Source organism: Sorex fumeus, unplaced genomic scaffold, assembly GCF_029834395.1.
Source record: "Sorex fumeus unplaced genomic scaffold, SorFum_2.1 ptg000003l, whole genome shotgun sequence".
Taxonomy (NCBI): Eukaryota; Metazoa; Chordata; class Mammalia; order Eulipotyphla; family Soricidae; genus Sorex; species Sorex fumeus.
Genome location: NW_026606060.1, coordinates 41,677,449 through 41,697,175, shown reverse-complemented (window position 1 = coordinate 41,697,175; position 19,727 = coordinate 41,677,449). Strand labels below are relative to the sequence as shown.

Here is a 19,727-nt window from a genome sequence, read left to right as displayed (position 1 = left end):
GCACCTCCAGGACTCAGTCTGGTGATGCTGGGATCCATGCATTGAACTTGGGGCTGTGTGCATGCAAGGTATGCATTCCTGACTTCTGAGCTATGTCCCAGCCTTAACTTATATTTGAAAGTCATTGAGAATATTTACTCAAGTTAATGGGACTAATAATATATTCATTTTAGCTCAGATTTTTTTCTTTTACATATGGCATAGAATAGTACTTTTGTTGTTTTTCTAAGATAATTAAGTTATTAGTTAATTAAAGCTATTATGGCCTTTGGTGACATTATTTGAAAGTATGAGAGAAGCATATGATTTTATTCCTGAAAAATTAATTTGGAGTGTCAGGGAGGTGGTACAGTAGTGCTTGCCTTGCTCATGGCAGACTCTGGTTCAATCTCCAGCACTGCATATGGTTCCCTGAACACTACCAAGAGTGATCCCTGAACACAGAGGAAGGAATAAGCTTTGAATATAGTCAAATGGGCTGGAGTGATAGCACAGCAGGTAGAGTGTTTGCCTTGCACGCGACTGACCTGGGTTCGAATCCTCTGTCCCTCAGAGAGCCTAGCAAGCTACCAAGAATATCCTGCCTGCACAGCAGAGCCTGACAAGCTCTCCGTGGCGTATTTGATATGCCAAAAAACAGTAACAAGTCTCACAATGGAGATATTACTGGTGCCCGCTTGAGCAAATCGTTGAACAACTGGAGGACAGTGCTACAAGTGCTATACCCGAATATGGGCCCCCATAACAAAACAGTTAACTTGGAGCGCCAGGGAAATAGCTGAATGGGCTGGAGTACAAAATTTGCATCAGGAGTTATAGGTTTGATCCTTGACACCATATGGCTCCCTAAGCACTGAGTCCAGAATAGCCCCTGAGCACTGCTGCTTGTGGCTTAACAGGAGAAAAATCCAAAACACTTGAATCAAAGAGCAGAATTAAAATCACAAGTTAATTTCATGATCCAATTCACTCTATGGCAAATGTAGACTCTTGGCAGAAAAACGGTGTGGCATCTGATACAAACAGGATGTTCTGCACATACAAAGTAAGAGTAAGGAACATAGCATCCTTGATGGTCTTTCCTCCTCTATCAATTTAGATTTGCAGGAAACCAGGAGAACTCCCTTTTAGTTTTTCTTCTTATGAAGATATCATACTCATTTATTAGAAATGATGTATTGCAAGTTAGACAGTACTGTTAATGACTGCTTAGTTATAGTCTTAAGGATTTTTTTTTTCTTATAAGAAAAGATAAGACAGGACTGAAGGGGTAGTACAGTGGGTAGAGTGCTTGTCTTGTACATAGTTGAACTGGTTTCAATCCCTGGCATCACATATGATCCCCCAGACCCCAATCCCCCAATCCTGGTATCACGTATAGTCCTGAACTCTGACCCAGAAGTAAGCTCTGGACACTGGCCAGTTTAGGACCCCTCCCCCCCCCAAAAGAAACCTATTTAAAAGAAAAAGAAAAGAAAAGATAAACTATTTGATAATGCATGACTAAGGGGGAGGTTTTTAGGAGGAAAAAAATATATAGAGAGAGTACTTTTGAAAAAATACATTAAAAGGGTCAGAGCCAATTTGTGTAAAATTTGCTTTTAATTATTTATAATATGAACACTCATTTTTTTGCATCTATATACAACTTATTTTCATAATCCTGGGTCAGCACTTTTGGAGATAGCTAATTTAGATTCCTCTTCTTTACACAGTTCATAAGACATAGGAGGTGATCAATATTTATGTGTTGACTGATTTCTCATCTGAATTTGTAGCCTGAATGCAGTTCAAATAAAATACCCTCTGTAGCATTTATCATAGATGGAGTTGTTTGCTTAAGGTCATCTTTGTGAAGACTATGATTCTCCCCAGCTACTCATCTAATTGTAGATGACTTTTCTTCTGATTTGAGTATGGGTTTTATTTTAGAATTCACTCTTACTTTGGTAAATACCTGTAATTTGTGAATCCATGTACCTAACTTGGAGAAGTCCATACTTTTAGTTAGGCTAATACTTGAAGATGTGATCTTATAAAGAGAAGCTTTCAGTGGAATTAACATTTGTTAAAGAATGAGTCGACTTTATTTTTTAATTGTTTTATAAAAGGTTGAAAATCTGAAATTTTGATTTTGTTCAAGAATAGATAAGGAGAACTAATAAAAAATAAATATTTATGTTTATATATTTTGTTGCTCACTGATTACTAATTAAGTATTTTTCTTTGTACAGGTATAAGTTGGTTTCCTGAGATTCTGTCTTAGTGAAAAGGAATTGGAAAATACTCTTGGAAAGAAATCTGGGACAATAAGAAAGCAAGAATTTGTTTTTACATGGTTGTCAGCTCTCTTACAAATATGGACACTTTTCCCACCATTTTCCCTCCTGGTGGAGACAGTGGCTTGACAAGTTCCCAGTCTGAGTTTCAAAAAATGTTAATTGATGAAAGATTACGATGTGAACATCATAAAACTAATTATCAGACTCTGAAAGCTGACCACACAAGGTAAATAACTTAAGGCTAGGGACTTGATTATATATGGGCTGGAGCGATGGCACAGCAGGTAGGGTGTTTGCCTTGCAGCTAACTTGGCCGACCCGAGTTCAGTGATATATATATATAATCATGTAGTATAAGTTTGTTATTTTGCTTTGTACACATTTAAAACGTTTAAATACTATAAAATATTTGCTTTAAAATTACTTGATTCAGGAGCCAGATATAGCCATATATCGATAGCACAGCGGGTAGGGCGTTCACCTTACAAGCAGCCAACATGGCCGACCCGAGTTCGATTCCTCCGCCCCTCTCGGAGAGCCCGGCAAGCTACCGAGAGTATTCGATATGCCAAACACAGTAACAACAAAGTCTCCAGTGGAGACGTTACTGGGCCCGCTCGAGCAAATCGACGATCAACGGGAGGGCCTTTATATATATATATATAATCAGTTAGGGTTCTTGCCTTGCAAGTGGTAGACCCAGGTTCAATCCTCAGCACCCATATGGTCCCCTGCATCCTTCCAGGAATGATTCCTGAGTGCATAGCCAGGGAAGAAGCCCTGAGCACTACTGAGTGTGACTCCAAAACCAAAAAATAATAATTAAAAAAAGACTTTATTCAAACATGGCATGATAGTAGATTATGAATGAATTAGTGCTTTGTTTTGAAAGTGTCAGGGCATAAAATTAAATGTAGCCAGGTGGCATTTTTCCCCCTTTAGAGTAAAATTGCATTCAGAAAAAGTTAATAATGAAATGAAACTCTACAAATAGGTATTTATGGGCTGAAGCAATAGTACACAGGTAGGGCATTTACTTTGCATGTGTCTGACCTGGGTTTGATCCTTGGCACCACATATGATTCCCGGAACCCTGCCAGGAGCAATCCCTGAGCACAGATCCAGAAGAAAACCTTGAGCATCATGTTGGGCCACCCAGGAAACAAAAACGGTATTTACTTCACCAAAAGTGGTATTTACTAGTTTAATTGAATGTATGGTAGTCATATTGTTTTTTAATGTTGGTTGAAATTACATTAAGTAATGAAATTAGTAAAGGATATTTAAAATTTAATTTTTTTTAAATCAGGTTGCAAGATGAATATGTGAAATCACAAAATGAACTGAAACGCCTATTAAGTGAAAAGCAAACTAACCAGGAAAAATTTCAGTTGCTGCTTGAAGAATTAAGAGGGGAATTAGTAGAAAAAACTAAAAACTTAGAAGAAGTGAAGCTGCAGGTAATAAAATGTATTTGATTTGATTATAAGAGCACTTAGATATTTAGTGGAAGTAGTTTCAATAAATTTCTTAATTTTTTAAAGTCTATTCTTTAGGTGTTTTTTTTGCTGTATCTCCAGGTGTTATGATTTAATCTTCTTTCATATAGTTTAAAGTGTTAATTAGCATATAGAATTTAGCTTTAAAACTCTCAGTTTAATTTTTATGTAGTTCCTATTTTGATTTAAATAATATTTTATGCTATTCAGAATAATTTCAGGTAAAACAAGATTTTGAAATGACAAAAATTAAGAATTAAAGTGGTGATAGAGTACAGGACACATGTCTTGCATGTATCCAACCCTGGTTTAATGCCAAGTTCCCCTCACATTTCTGGCAACAGCTGTGGTGCCTCCTGAGCACTACCAGAATGGTCCAGGTTATCCTTGGCACTGCATGGCCCAAGTAGCACTGAATCCTTGGACCCTTACATTGAACCAGCAGCCCAGCTGGCTGATAATCACAGGTAGTGGCTCCTGGGCCTTGGGAGCACTGTTGGATTCCCAGGTTGGAAAACCCTTCTCATCTCCAATAAAAAAATAATTTCAGAATTATTTAAGAAAATATTGAGTTTCCTTAAGTATCACAAGGGAAATTAAACTGGAAAAAAAAATCTTGATAGTGATTTTAGAGGTGGGGGACCTCCAAGTAGCAGACCATGGAGACCATATGGTGCCAGGGATCTAATCTGGGGCTTTCACATGCAGAGTATATGCTTCAGCCCTTTGAGCTATCTCTTTAGCCCCAACGGTGATTTGTAAGGTGCTTCTTTAAAATACACCATAAAAGTAACATAATATGTCAAAGGTAATTTCTAAGTTTATATATAAATAAGCATAAATATCAGATCACTGGGGAGAGAGTTCAGTGGACTGAGCACATGCAAGCTGGTGAAATGCCCAGGTTTTATCGCTGGCACCACTTGACCAGGAAGATGATATTCTTGTCTTCACCAAGTAGCTATTTCTTAGTTTTTCATGTGGCAAAGAGAATACAATCTTTTACTTAGTAGGGGTTATTGTGACGACTAGTGCATTAGTACAGTATTTGGCACATAGTAAATCATTATAAATGCTGAATATGTTGTTCTCGGTAATACCCTTTACTATGGGGCATGTGAGTGGATTCCCTCCGTGGATGTCTGAAATTAAGAATAATATTAAACCCTATAAATACTGTTTTTTTTTCTCCTGTACCTACATAATACCTATGACAGTTTACTTTGTAAATTAGGTACAGTATACTGTAACAAAAGTTTTATGGTTGAGGTCTTACTTTCATAGTGTCATTTTGTACATGATGCTATTAAACAGGTTGATCATGGGACCATATGGGATGTTGAGGATCGACCCCGGCTCTGTGAATGCAAGGCAAACACCTGCCTTGCTGTGCTGTCACTCCAGCCCCAAAGGCAGACACTCTTAGTGCATCTCCAGTATTCATAGCAGTGTCTAGCTACTATATTTGTGAGATAACACAAATAGATAGAATAAATGAATGAATTGGAATTGTTCTATTAATAAAAAATACTATACTTCCCATCTCATCTGTACCTAGAACTTCTTTCTTATGTACCTAAAGCTAAAGAGTTGATAATCATCGGATTCTTTTAAATATCAAGTATAAGCTAAATTGTGTTTCCAAAAAAAAGTTATGTTGCAGATATAACTCCCATTATCTTGGAATGTGACTCTTTTTTGGGAATAGGATCTTGGCAAGTATAATTAATTAAGATGTGGTCACACTGGAGTAAATTTGATTTTTAATCCAATATGATTTATGTTCTTAGAAGAGAAAATAGATCAAGACAGAAATACCCTTGTGGCTGGATGACTGGGGATGGCCATGGGGAAAGCCCTATGGTGACAGGAGAGTGATTTCGTGCTGCAGCTGTGTAATGCTGGCACACCACCAGAAGCTTCGAGGAGGCAGTGAAGTTTCCAGAGGGAATATAGCCTTGTTGACACCTTGATTTGGACTTCCAACCCCCAGAGCTGAGACAATACATTCCTGTTGTTTTAAGCTTCCCAGTCTGTGGTATTTTGTTTTAGCAGCTTTAAGGAACTAATAATAGTACCCAAAGCAGAGTTCCTTCTGGAATATCTTTGGTACAGAATTCTTTATTCTCTGCCTTGGTACTTTCAGTGTTAGAGAAGCTAATGAACTCTTAAAGTGATCCAGTTCCATTTAAGAAAAATGTTTCCAGAAAAAAATGTTTCAGGAAAGCTAAAAAATTTTTTTTTCATAATGAAATTATTTCCTCTGTCGTCTTCCTGTTGGTTCTTGTACTGTTCCTTTGCTTTAAAGAATGTAACTTAGGACATTTCTATATCGATAACATTGATGTGTTTACTGACAAATACAGTTTATCTGGTAAAGTTTTTGTTTTTCAACATAAACATTACACAGAAACAAGATAAACACACCTTGTTTCTGTGTAATAATTACCTGGCAAAAATAAGCAAATATTTGCATACATATACATATACATACCACACATATTGAAGCAATTTATTTGCTTTAGCTGATATTTGCATTTTGCACAAATTTTGAATTGAATGTAATTAATTAAAAAAGTAAGTTCAGAAATGTTTCAGGAAGTTTTAGAAAAGATTATTATTTTTAAAATACTTGTATTGTCTACCAGCAGAATTCCTTTTATGAGTTAAGATTTAATATCACCCCTCTAGGTTTAATAGAAAAAGTTTTAAAAGACATTCACTTAAAGAATATTTCTATATTACCTGTGAAGTTGTAGTAAATGGAAGTAATAATAGTACCTAGACCATAGAAGTAAATTAAGAAGCACTAATGGTTCTTTAACATGATGCAGTTAGATCATGTTCATTTTTGTTATATTGTTATAAAGTTGATTAAAAAGGGATTCTTTAAAATTGGCATCCATTTTAAAGATTTCTAATAAAAATTGTTTTACCAAAAAGTTAAAGTTTTTCTCTGTCAGGTAATGAAAATTATATAGCCCAGTATGTTTTACCTTTTATTTAGCTACTAGGATGCTCAGAGAAAATCTGTTACTAAGTTTCTTTTATTAATTTGTTAAGGATCTCTGGCACAAAAATTTTCCCTCTTAAAGCATTCTTTGAAAAAATACTGGTTTATTATATATTCTTAATATGACGGGTGTTACAGTTTGGTTTTATAGATTAAATATAGGTAATGACATGTGGACTGTTACATGATAAAACATTTTTGTAACTTTCTTTTGAGATTGTGGCAACATTCTATTAGAAGTCTGACAACATAATTTCCTCCTAAAGTGGCATGTAAAAGAGCCTCTAATTTTGCTTCTGGTGAATATATATTGAGAGAGGAGGAGACATATAAGGGGATGGGGCACAGAGAAGGATAGATTTTTATTCTCTGAGTTCTTTTTTTTTTTTTATACGATCATTAGGAAATAAGATAGATTATTAGATTGATGCCATATTTAAGCCAAGTTTCATCAAGATTATCGGGATCAGTCTTTTTTATTTTTTTCTTTTTGGCCAAACCTGGCAATGCTTAGGGGTTATTCCTGGCTCTGCACTCAGCAACTATTCCTTTTAGTGCTTGGGACCATCCCGGATGTCTGGGATCAAACCTCTGTTGGCCACTTGCAAGGCAAGTGTTCTACCCATTATAATGCTTCCACTGCTAGGAAGGATGTCTTTTAAATTGAACCTGCTATTTGTTCAGTCACCACTGTGCACAGGTAATCTGTCTTTCACAAATTTCCTCAGGGAGATGAATGAGTGCTCCTGGATTATGTATCTGATTTAAGTAACTCTGGGATTTAATCCTAAGAGTTACTTCTGGAGAGTGTAAAGGTAGGCCTTAGTACTCCATCAGCCATTGATAGGTGTTTATTTCCAGCACACAGTAGTTGGACTTCTAGTGATTGTCCTAGAGGAAGTTTTGTGAACTCCTCTATCATAGGGCAGTTGTTGCCACAGCTTAGAGACGTCCAGCTCAGCTCTAGGCCATACCATCAAGTTATTTAGATAAGAAGGCTACAGGGGTGGTTGTTGATTAAGGACCTAAAAAAAGTGGGGGTGAGGGGGGAGGGTATTAGACACTTTATAGATCACAAAACTCACACAAACTTACCTATTTTATTATTATTCTTTTGTGTATGTTGGTATCATACCAAGTGTATTTCTTCTAATATTTTTAAAGAAAAACTACATCTTTTCCTTTCTACCCCTCCTTTCCTTTCATTTGACCAGGTGGTTCCAGACTTTTGGTTGTTTTACTCTCCGTTGCAGACTTCAGTTGTATTTGCACACACTATTTGTGGCATATCAGAGCTCACATACTTTGTTATGACACTGTGGATCAGAGTGGCAAGAGCTCGGCTTGGGGGGTGGTGCCGGGATTGGGCTCCAGCTGCAGGGTTGCAGCATATGTGCAGTACTACTGAGTCTCACATCCCCAGGCCTTCACCCACTGTCAGCTAACACTTTTCCTACAGGGAATTTAAAATGTTTATGGATTCTTTGGTTTTGGATTGTCCTGAAGATTTTGTTTCTCAAAATGGTATTCTTTCTGTCCAACGTATCCTCTCTGTTCTTTAGCAATTATTAGGTAAGTCTGTGCTGATTTGTTTTGTTTTAGAAGGAACTATGCCTGGTAATGCTTAGGGGCCACCAGGGTGACATCTAGCGTTGTTTGGGATGCTGTGCTAGGTGTCTGCTCTATCACTAAAGTTACTTCCCTGGCCCCATATTGCCTGTTCTGTACTTACTATATGTATGAGTTATGTTTCATATGAGCATTTGAATTTATGGTAAAATTGACTGTTAGTAAATTTTTTTGATCGTTAGAAAGTTAGACTTCACATATGTTTTAGTTTCTGTAAAAGAATGGGATAATAATGCAGCCATATAGTGATTTGTTATGGGCACTAAATAAGTAATGTACATAAGGTAGTTATGGTATGTAGATTTATAGAATTCTGCACAGTTCTTTAAATATAGTATAAATCAGGGTCCCAAATTTATTTGACCTGGTTGCCACTTCTTCAGGGAAAAAAGGTCATTCAGTTTCCCTCTCCTCTGGAAATCTGCTTTCTTTAGGTAAATTTGGAGAAAGCTCCTGTCAGTTGTACCTAAAGCTACTACTGCCCCCTGGATTGTTTCAGTGCCCCCCCCCCTTTCCTGTAGGGTGTCATTGTGTGTACTTTGAGAAAGACAGGTATAGACTTTCTGTAAAACATAAGAACATTTGAGATACTAATGAATAAATTATTCAATACACTTAATTTTCAAATATTAATATCAATACAAGGTAGACATTTGTATTTGTTCCTTTATTAAAGATACAATAGAGTGGTTATTCTGTGCCAGATAGTAGTGTGAGGTATTGGAAATACCATGGTTTATAAACATTCTTTATGTCCTTAAAGAACTTCCATCCACATTTACTTACTGAAATGTGAGGTATATCAGAAAGAGTAACAGAAAGGAGCCTATATTAGTTTTGATGGACAGAGTAAAAATCACCCTTTTGGGATTGAAAGTAAATCTGAAGAATTCTCTGTGGTATGGCAAATTATTACACCTTTATTTTATTTATTTTCAAAAACACTATAAACTATTGTGTCCAACATAATTTTAGCTGCAAATAGTAATTTCTAATAATAATAATAGTGATTGTTTTTACCTTATGTTTATGGAAATTTTGACATCTGAATGCTTGAAATTGATGTGCTTAACATATTTTAAATGATGGTTCTATTTTTATAATATCTAGTGTAAACTTAGATAAATTGTGAAATCTGTAAATTGAATTCTGTGATTATAATTAGAGAGGCTTTGAAATTTGGTAAACTTTTGTTCTAATATTATTTATATTGAGAACTATTTGTATTAATCTCCATTTAGGTATTAACTCCACAAAAATTGGAATTATTAAGAGCCCAGATACAACAAGAATTAGAAACTCCAATGAGAGAACAGTTTAGAAATCTAGATGAAGTAAGTACTTTATATAGAAGGAATTTTATATGCATTTATCTTCATGCTGCTCTTAAGGGCTTTGTGGAAAGCATCATTTCCCTACTCAAAAACTCTATAGTAGTTCTCTAAAGTACTCTCAAGCCTTTCCTTTCCTTACTCAGATTCCTGTGAGGCCCGTGAGGCTTCATGAGAGTATTACCTTTCTAACCTCCCTTCTTCGCTCTGCGTTGAACTGGCACTTTGGCACTCCAGAAATGCTGTAGTTCAAAAGCCTTTGTTTCTTCTGCCCTGAGGATTCTCCTTTGATATATTCTTGGCCAACTGCTTCATCTAAGCTTTTACTGATTTTCTGCTCAATGATACCTACTTTGATTAATCCTCTGCCTTTTCTATTACTCTTTAGCATTGACTCCTCAACTCCTCATTCAGTCAGGAAGCTTGGTAGTCAAGGGTTTTGAGGCTACTTTTTCTGTTTTCTCTAGTGCTTAGCTTTTTAATATGTCTTATACTATTTATTGTGCTTTTTCTTCTTTTTTAAATCACTTCTCAAATGTACGTTGCATGCGAGAACTTTTACCTGTTTTGTTCACTGATATATTCTAGTTGTCTAAAATAGTGCGTAGCATGCAACAGCTGTTCAGTATGTGTTGAATGAGAGAATGAATTTTATACAACCTTAGAAAAGTAAAAATCTTACCAGTTTTTCTTAATCTCATTATTTGAAATATTGGCTCAGTATGACTGTATTCAATAAGTGGGATAGGTAAAAATAACAGTAATAAATATGCTGGCAACTATGTTAAGGGGATAGGTAAAGCTGACATATCAAACATGTCAGATACATTTTATATATTTCCTTATATAACATACAGGACTTATATGTCTAAGTGAACTTTGTCCTCTTAAATGGATCACCTCAGAAAGCTAGTGAGACTGATGCCACTTATCACAGTTGTGAAGTCCTCCTTTATAAACGGTTTACTGACTTGACAGAGTTATCTTTTGAATATCCTCCTGGTATGTTACAAAGTTAAGTAGATTTAATTTTTTGGATAGAAATCAAAAAGGTTTGTATCTTATTTCTTACACTTAGATTCATGTGTAAATCTTAGATTTACTTTTAAGTTAAAAGCGTTTAAAAATCAAAATTAAGTACAGTTGTGTGTGCTGCTGAATGATGGGAACATGTTTTGAGAAATTTGATGCCATTGTATGAAGGTTGTAGAACGTAGTTCACAAGTGTAGATGCCATAACCTAATAACACATTGGCCTGTAGGGTAACAGCTGTTACGTGTTCTCTGTTGTTTATTGAAATATTGTTAAGCAATATGGTGACCTTTTCATATGGCCTTCTTTGACAAAGTCTTGGAAACTATTTTCTGGATTTTTAAACTGACTCAGAAGAGTGATCTCCTAAATGAAGATGTACAATGAATTGAGTATTTTCTGAAGTGTGCTTTATTTCTTAATTTCATGTTTCATGTTGAAATTATGTCTCTTGCATCTTTTTGCTCTTATGTGTACATTCTTATTTCTGAGACTCAGGATCTTACCAACTTTGTAGAATTAAAAAGGAGGATTGAAAACTATCAAGATATCGTATACATTCCCAGTTAACTAGAAGAGTTGATATGCACACATCCTCCAGATTGGTGTGTTGTACTATCATAATATTTTATTGAATCATAAGTTGTGTACTAAGCATTCAAATAGTCTCTTCTCTACTTTGAGTTTAATCTTCTGGCTCTTAGGATGCATTTTATATGACAGAATTAGTTTTGGAAGTCTATTTTGAAAGGTGTGATACATTCTTAAGTACCATTTTTATTTTGCCCAAAAGTCAAAACTTTTGACATGCTATGCATTTTTATTAGAGTGAGGAAATTGGTTAATATTAATCTAACTGGTCTTATTGGTACCTGGTACCCTTTCAGGAATTCAACTAATACACTTGGAGTCTTGTTCTGAGAACTTTTCCAAAGCTCATTTATACATACATTGGAATTTTTACTTTAGGTTGGCTCTTAGTATAACACAAAAATTTTATTTGTGAAAGTTATGTTTGGGCTGAGTAAAGTTTTAATGTATAAATTTGTGATAAATTTCAATCTTTTAATTTAGGAGGTAGAAAAGTATAGAGCTGAGTATAATAAGCTGCGCTATGAACATACATTTCTTAAATCAGAATTTGAACACCAGAAAGAAGAATTTGCACGACTCTTAGAAGAAGAAAAAATAAAATATGAATCGGAGGTGAGTGATTATTTATAATTGTAAGTTGTTACTCTTCTAGTTCAAAGGTTCTTACACTTTTTTGGCCTGTGCCCCTATTTCAGAAGCAAAGTATTCATTGTTCCTTTGGAATCTTCCTACTTAAAGCAACTGAACAGAAAACTTCCTTAGTTGTTGCTTCCTGTATCTGTCTAACACCTCAGGAATTATTCCCTTTGGGAAAGACTGTTTTAGTCAATAAAATTTAGTTTTTAGATGTTTTTGTAAACCCCAAATTAGAATTAATTTTATGTTTAAGTTATCAAATAATAAATAATCCTTAGTTGAATTTATAAAAATAGATTGGTGTCTGTAGTCTTGAGGGACAGTCAATATACCAATAAATATACATTATATATTTAATGCACTCTTGTTATCTGGAAGCAGTAATTAAAATATATTCAGAGAGAGTGTAGGGGTTTAGGTAGGTGCTTGTCTTTTTGTTGTTGTTGTTTGTTTTTGTTTTTGGATCATACCCAGCAGTGCTCAAGGGTTATTCCTGGCTCTGAAGTCAAGAATCACTCCTGGCAGTGTTCGGAGGACCAAATGGGATGCCAGGGATTGAACCCAGGTCAACTGCATGAAGACAAATGCCTCACCAGCTCTACTACTTCTTTGGCCTCTAGGTCTTGCTTTTATGAAGCTGACCATGGATTTAAAACCAGCCATGCATATGGTCCCTTGTGCACTGTCAGTAGTGATTCCTGAGTACAGAGCAGGAATAAACCCTGAGCATAGATGACTGTGGCCCAAGCCCTCCACCAAAATCCAAATTACTTGTTGAATCAAATTTATTTATTTTTATAAATAAGCAAGTTATTCCACAGTTGTTTGATATGTAAGATACTGTATGAATTTTGGAGTAATAGGGGCTAGAGATGAACCTCAGTCACAGAGGGCATGCTTCATATGTGTAAGGCCTTGGGTTTGAGCACAGTACCCCCCAAAAAAAGAGTGCCAGAAAATTATAAATACTTAACAGTAATCTTTTTCTTTAAAATATTGCTGTGTTAAGTATTTATTCACATGACATATCCCTTACTTATAAAGGAACAGTCAGTGAGATGGAGCATGCCTCTTTATATTCTGTTTAATAAGGATGCTGAAGCCAAGACAAATGATTTGTCTAAAGTCTCACTAGAAGTCAGCAAACACCATTAACAATAGAATTGAGCTATCCCAACCCAGATTTCTAAGTTTAAAATTACCAATAATTTGAAGTTGCCTCACTAAATAGGGACCATCCAACAACTAGTTGGCCAAACATTCTATCATTATTAAAGGTTTTGAAGCTGTAATTATGACACTAAAAGCAACTGCATAAAAAACTTTCTTATGAAAAATGGAATGATGACAATTTCTAGTCTGAAATACAGATTTAGTATATTGAAGAGTAACTTGAGGTTAAGAATATCTGTGCTTTATTTTGTTCTTTGACTTTAAAATGTACATCTGGGGGATGGAGCACTGGCACAGCGGGTGGGCATTTGTCTTGCACATGGCCGGCCCAAGTTTGATTCCCAGCATCCTATATGGTCCCCTGAGCACCACCAGGGGTGATTCCTGAGTGCAGAGCCAGGAGTAACCCCTGTGCATCACCGGGTGTGACATAAAAAGCAAAAAATAATAATAATAAATAAAGTGTCTATCTAGTAATGGTTGTTTGTATTCTCTAGTTTCTTAGCTTTTTTGTTTTCTTAAAACCTGCATCTGAAATTTGATCACTAATCAATTATTTTTAAAAAACATAAATATTATTTAAATATTTAAGGTCAATGGCGTTATTAATTTTCATGATATATAGTACAGGGGATAAGGTTCTTTCCTTGCACACAGCCAACCCCAGTTCATATTCCGTGGCACTAAATGTGGTCTTCCATGCGCCGCCAAGAGTGATTCCCTGAGCACAGACTAAGTAGTAAACCTTGAGCACTGCCAAGTGTGACCCAAAATCCCCACCCCCAAATTTCTTTTTATAAACTTTCTTAGAAATATGAAGTTATATAGCTAGCTAAGAAGCCATAGTAGAAGCTCAGAAACCTTTAGTAGAACACTATAGAATACTTAACCTTTCAGGTAAGCTTAAAGTTTCTTGTTTCTTCTTCTTGTTAATGCAGGAATAACATTAATAAGGGTATACTTGTTTTCATTTTATCCCATGTATTCTCCAGTTTCCATACACAGTAGCAGTAAAACGTGTGATGATTGTGTTTTCACAAAACAGCAGCAAAATGTTAAAAGTAAATCTTACTTTTGCTATCTTCCAATTTTACATTTTAAACTGGTTTAAAATGTTAATTTGATATAATAAGTTATTGGATTTTCTTGCATCAATTAAGAACATAAAATATTTGAGCTTTTGCACTTCTACAAGTATAAAATAATTGAATATGTTTTGAGTATTGAGCCTTTGGGGAATAGTTGAGGAAGATTTTGTGTTTTCCTGAGGAGCATACCAATAATTCTCATCTCCTACATATTAATGTTTATTTAAAAAGAATATATAAAAAAGCTTGTCTTTATTAGAAAGTTAATTTCATGATTTTGCAATGAATTTGGCTATAAGAACATAATAAAATTGGACTTAATACCTGTGAAATTTTGGGCTTAATCTAGACTTGATCTGGATATTCGAACTTAATACTGATGAAATTCTGAAGCTGTAAATGTAGTTGCTATTCAAAAGTGTTCAGTCTGAGGAGAATTATTCTCAAGACACTTGAATATCACCTAATTTCCCAGCAGTTCATGTGTCCAATTCCCTAATTTTTCCTTTACTATCTTGGCGGTAGCACATAGTTCTGAGAATTGCTTTTCTCTGTGTCACTTCTTTCTACAAGGAAGAAAACAGACATAAAGAAAAGAAATGATGACTTCCAAAATTGGATAAAAGTGATTCAAGTGTTGCTTTAGATTAAATTTGTATTTCAGTATTAATTTGCTTTCCACAAAGACAGTGCCTTGAAAGATTGGAAAGGTTCGAACTATTTCTAAGCAATTTTAGTTGCATATAGAAAAGTATGATATACAAAAATATAAAATACTTAATGTTTGACATCCAAACAAATTATTGAGTAGCTTGCTAGGTACATAAATGGATTCTATTAAATATTTAAGAACGATAGTACAGAATGTTTACAATCTTTCCCAGAAAATAGAATCAGTCCTTCCCAAATAATCCTATGAAGTCATGGTTCCCCAAAACAGAACTAAAAATTACGGGAAAAGTATGAACCTCTTATGAACAAAGTACACAAATTCCCAATAAAATATTAGCAACTCAAATTTTTTTCATTGTTTTTTTAAAAAATTTAATTAAATCTATAAAAAATTGAGTCACCAGGAGATACAGTTACAAAGTTGTGCATGATCAGATTTCAGTCATACAATGTTCCAGCACCCATCCCTCCACCAGTGCACATTTCCCACCACCAGTGTTCCCAGTTCCCTTCTGTCACCTTACTCCCACCCTGTCTCTACAGCAGACACTTTGCTTCTCTGTCTCTATCTCTCTCTCATTCTCTCTATAGCAACTCTAATCTGACAGTGAATATAAAGAACAATATACCACAAAAAGATTTCATTGCAGGCATGTAAGACTGGTTTAATATTAGAAAATGGATTATTATAATCTATTATATCAACAAGTCAAGAAAAAAATATGTATCAGTAGAAACAGGAAGAGTTGGAAAAATACATCACCAGTTTTTGCTAAAAACTATCAGGAAGTGAGGGTGAAAAGTTAACTGATAGAGATTTTTTATACACACACACACACACACACACACACATTTCTAGAAGGGGTGTGTGTGAGAGGGAGTGAGTGGGGAGAGAGTGCCTCATCCAGTGATAAGGAATCAGAAATTTTCCCACTTAAATTAGGAACAAGGCTGTTTTGGAGTCTTATCTACTGTAGCAAGACAAGAAAAGGAAATAAAGTCATACAACTTTGGAAGGAAGAAATCTGTCTTTGCTTGTTACATGATTGTCTATACAGTAACCCTGCAATAACAAAGCAATCTTAAAACTATAATGCAATCACAGGGAAGTTGCACAGTACAGCAGTAATATATACAAAAGACAATCATTTTCTATTGTAACAATAATGAACAAGTGGACTATGACATAAAAAAAAATCAGTGTAATTTGTTTTAGCAGTTTCCCCGAAAGAAATAGATAAAAACTTAAAGAAATCTGTATAAGGTCTATATGAGGAGAACTATAAAATTCTCAATAAAATCAATCACAAAATCACAAATCATCCTGTTATTCGTCGATTGCCTCGAGCAGGCCCCAGTAACGTCTCTTTCATCCTAGCCCTGAGATTATATTCAAGGCTCTTTAGGAGAATGAGACCCATCATTGTTACTGGTATTTGGCATATTGGGTACGCCACGGGGAGTTTGCCAGACTTTGCCGTGTAAAATAAAGGAACTAAATAGCTGGACAAATTCAGGCACAGAATGAGTCATTGTTGTCAAGATGATGGCTCTTAGCCTGACTTATACATTCAGTATAGTCTGAATAAAAACCATAGTAAGTTATTTTGTAAATATTGTCAATCAACTGATATAAGAAGTTTCTGTCAAGAAGCAAAAGCTGGGGGTTGTGAGGTAATATAGTGGTTTATGTGTGTGCCTAGCATGTGTCTGACTTGGATTCAATTCCTGGTACCACATTATTTCCCAAAGCAGTTCCACATGTAGCCCTGGAGTCCCCCCAGCAGCCCTGGGTAGCCACAGCACCACAGGACCTGTTATAATCCTCAGTTTCTTGACTGAACTGGTAGGCTGAGAATCCCTGAGGGGATCTTTGGGCCTCCTGAGCACTACTTGGAAGGCCCCTTCCTCCCCTCCCCACCAAGCGTCAGAAGAGCCAAAATAATATTAAAGAATAATCCGAGGACTGACTTACAAGACTTCAGTACCTATATAAAGCAACAGTAAACAAAATTATCTTTGACAAGAGTAGACAAATAGTTTGATAGATCAGACCAGAAGTTAGGGGCTAGAGAGATAGTACAGAGGTAGAGTGCTTGCCTTACACATGAATACATTGGGGTCCATCCCCTGGCACCACATATGTTCCCTCATCCCCACCAGGACTGATCAGTGAGTTTAGAGCCAGGAATCAGCCCTTAGCCTCTCCAGTTGTGGCCCAACAACAACAAAATAAAAAAGACCAGAATCTAGAAATAGACTCACAGAAATATAGGTAATTTATCTTTGACAAAGGAGAAATAGCAACTAGAGGTGCTGTTTTCAATAAATGGTACTAAAACAACAGGACATGCAGAAGGAGGAGGAGGAGGAGGAGGAGGAGAAAGAGGAGGAGGAGGAGGAAGAAGAAAAAGCAGGCCATATACCCTTCACAAATTTTACCTCAAAATGAATCCTGTACCTACATGGAACAAAGTTATCTCCCTTGAACGTAGGAAAAACAACTAGGTAATCTTGGCAGAGCACAAATGGCAAGATTCATGAGAAAAATAAATGATAAATTAAGCCTGATTAAAATTTAAAAAATTTTGAGCCAGAGAGAAAGTACGGAGGTGAAGGATTTTACTTTGTATGTGACTGATGGTGTTTGAAATTCTTGGCACCATATATAATAGGTCCCTCCATGCACCAGCAGGGGTGATCCCTGAGCACACTTGGGTGTATCCTCTCCCCACCCCCAATAAAAAGAGCATTCAGTGTTACGTTGTTTGCATGAAACATCTATAAAATTGATATATACAAGAATGGAAAAGGATATTATGCAAACTTTCTTAAATGAAGGTTCAGTGACTCTATTGCTGTCACATGACAAATGTCATATCAAAAATTTATAGAAATATTAAATGTATATGCCTCAAACAGCTGCATAATAGGTGGCTAAAACATTTCCCTCTAAACAGTTGATAGAATAATTAAAGTAGCCCATGAGTAGATGCTAAAGTAGACTATATCCTGGGCTATAAAATAAATCTTAACCAATTTATAAACATTTAGCTTATACAGAGTGAGTTTTTTAACCACTATAGAATCAGGCTAGAAATCAACTCTAGGAAGGTAGCAGTGAAATCTTCAAATGCCTAGAAATAAAATGACACACTTAACATGATGTATAAGTCAGAGGCCTTTTCAATTAAACGATAAAAAAAAATCTCAAAAGATATGTTACCTGCATAAAAAAATAAAATGTAAGTTACTAATTTATATGAGTTACAACTCAAATAACTTAAAGCAATGTTGTAGGTAAATGTTTAACATGAAATATATACATTAGAAAAGAAGAAAGTGGCAAGACAACAATCTAGGCTCCCACTTTCAGAACCTAAAGTAGTGGCTGGCGAGATAGTACAGTGGACTGAACAGCTTACAGCACTCCACATGGTTCCCTTAGTATTTACTGGAGTGATCTCTGAGCACTGCTGGTGTGTCTCTAAAGCAAAAACAAAAAATTTACAAACAAGAAAAGAACCTAAACCAAAATTTTTTAAAAAGAAAAGTAAAATTGGTTAATTCATTGTTTTCTTCTCAAATAGGTTTATATACTAGAAGAGAATAAAGTAAATGTAGAAGTAACTGTAAAACAGGCAGCATTGAATATATGTCATAAAAGAAAAATACAAAGCCTTTAGGAAATTTTGAGAAGGGATTGAAAGCATGTGAATGGAGGACATCAAACTGAGGTTGTGTCCACTGTTTATTTTCAGATTGGCTGTAGAAAAGTGTATCATTGCATGATTGAATATTAGCTCCTTATGTTCAGTGATTCCGTATAATAGAAGGATTTTTATTTTTGAATTATGCTGCAAAGTTTTAGGAGTATGGCTTAATTCTGCTTTATTTACCCCTATGCTCAATTCATTTCCTTCCCTTCCTTTCCCTTTGGTAACCACCATAGTCTTTTTTTTTTTAATTAAAAAATTTTTTTAATAGTGAGACATCATGAGGTGCAGTTGCATGCAGACTTACACATTTTTGTGCTTGGGTTTCAATTACACAATGATCAAATACCATCCCTCCACCAGTGCCCACTTCCCACCACCATGGATCCCAGTATCCCCCCCCCCCCCCCCCATCCTACCCTGTCTCTGTGGCAGGACATTCCCCTCTGTTCTCTCTCTCCTTTTGGGTGTTGTGGTTTGCAAAAGAAACATTGAGTGGCAATCATGTTTGGTCTATAGTCTACTTTCAGCATGCTTCTCCTATCCTGGGAGGATCCTCCCAATGCCTTTATTTGGTGTTCCCCTCTTTATCTGAGCTCCCTTTTCCCCTAGTAATTGTGGTTGGCCTCCAAGTCATGGAGTAAAATTCCTGGTACTAATCTCGGCCATTCTTGGGTGTTAGTTTCCTATTTTGTTACTTTATGTTCCCCAGATGAATGCAATCTTTCTATGTCTATCACTTTCTTTCTGAGTCATTTCGCTTCTAATATGACACTTTCCATGTAGTACCACTTGTATGTAAATTTCATGACTTTGTCTTTTCTAATAGCTACATAGGACTCCGTTGTGTAAATGTACCAAAGTTTCTTTAACCAGTCATCTGTTTTCGGGCACTCAGGTTTTTTCCAGATTCTGGCTAGAATTGTAAAGAGTGCTGCAATAAACAGGCAATTGCAGATGTCACTTCGACTATACTTTTTTGCCTCTCTGGGATATATTCCAAGGAGTGGTATTGCTGGATCAAATGGGAGCTCAATTTCTAATTTTTTGAGAATCGTCCA

The 19,727-nt window shown here is 35.7% G+C and overlaps 1 protein-coding gene across 1 annotated transcript in view; it reads left to right on the top strand.

The window, feature by feature from the left end:
- Positions 1-19,727, top strand: part of CEP83 (centrosomal protein 83) — a 165,170-nt gene that overhangs the window by 72,947 nt on the left and 72,496 nt on the right. The window contains exons 2-5 of the mRNA XM_056116235.1: positions 2,235-2,508; positions 3,592-3,742; positions 9,665-9,757; positions 11,862-11,993. Of these exons, the coding sequence (XP_055972210.1) occupies positions 2,336-2,508; positions 3,592-3,742; positions 9,665-9,757; positions 11,862-11,993 (549 nt within the window). The 5' untranslated portion in view covers positions 2,235-2,335. The remainder of the gene's footprint in view (positions 1-2,234; positions 2,509-3,591; positions 3,743-9,664; positions 9,758-11,861; positions 11,994-19,727) is intronic.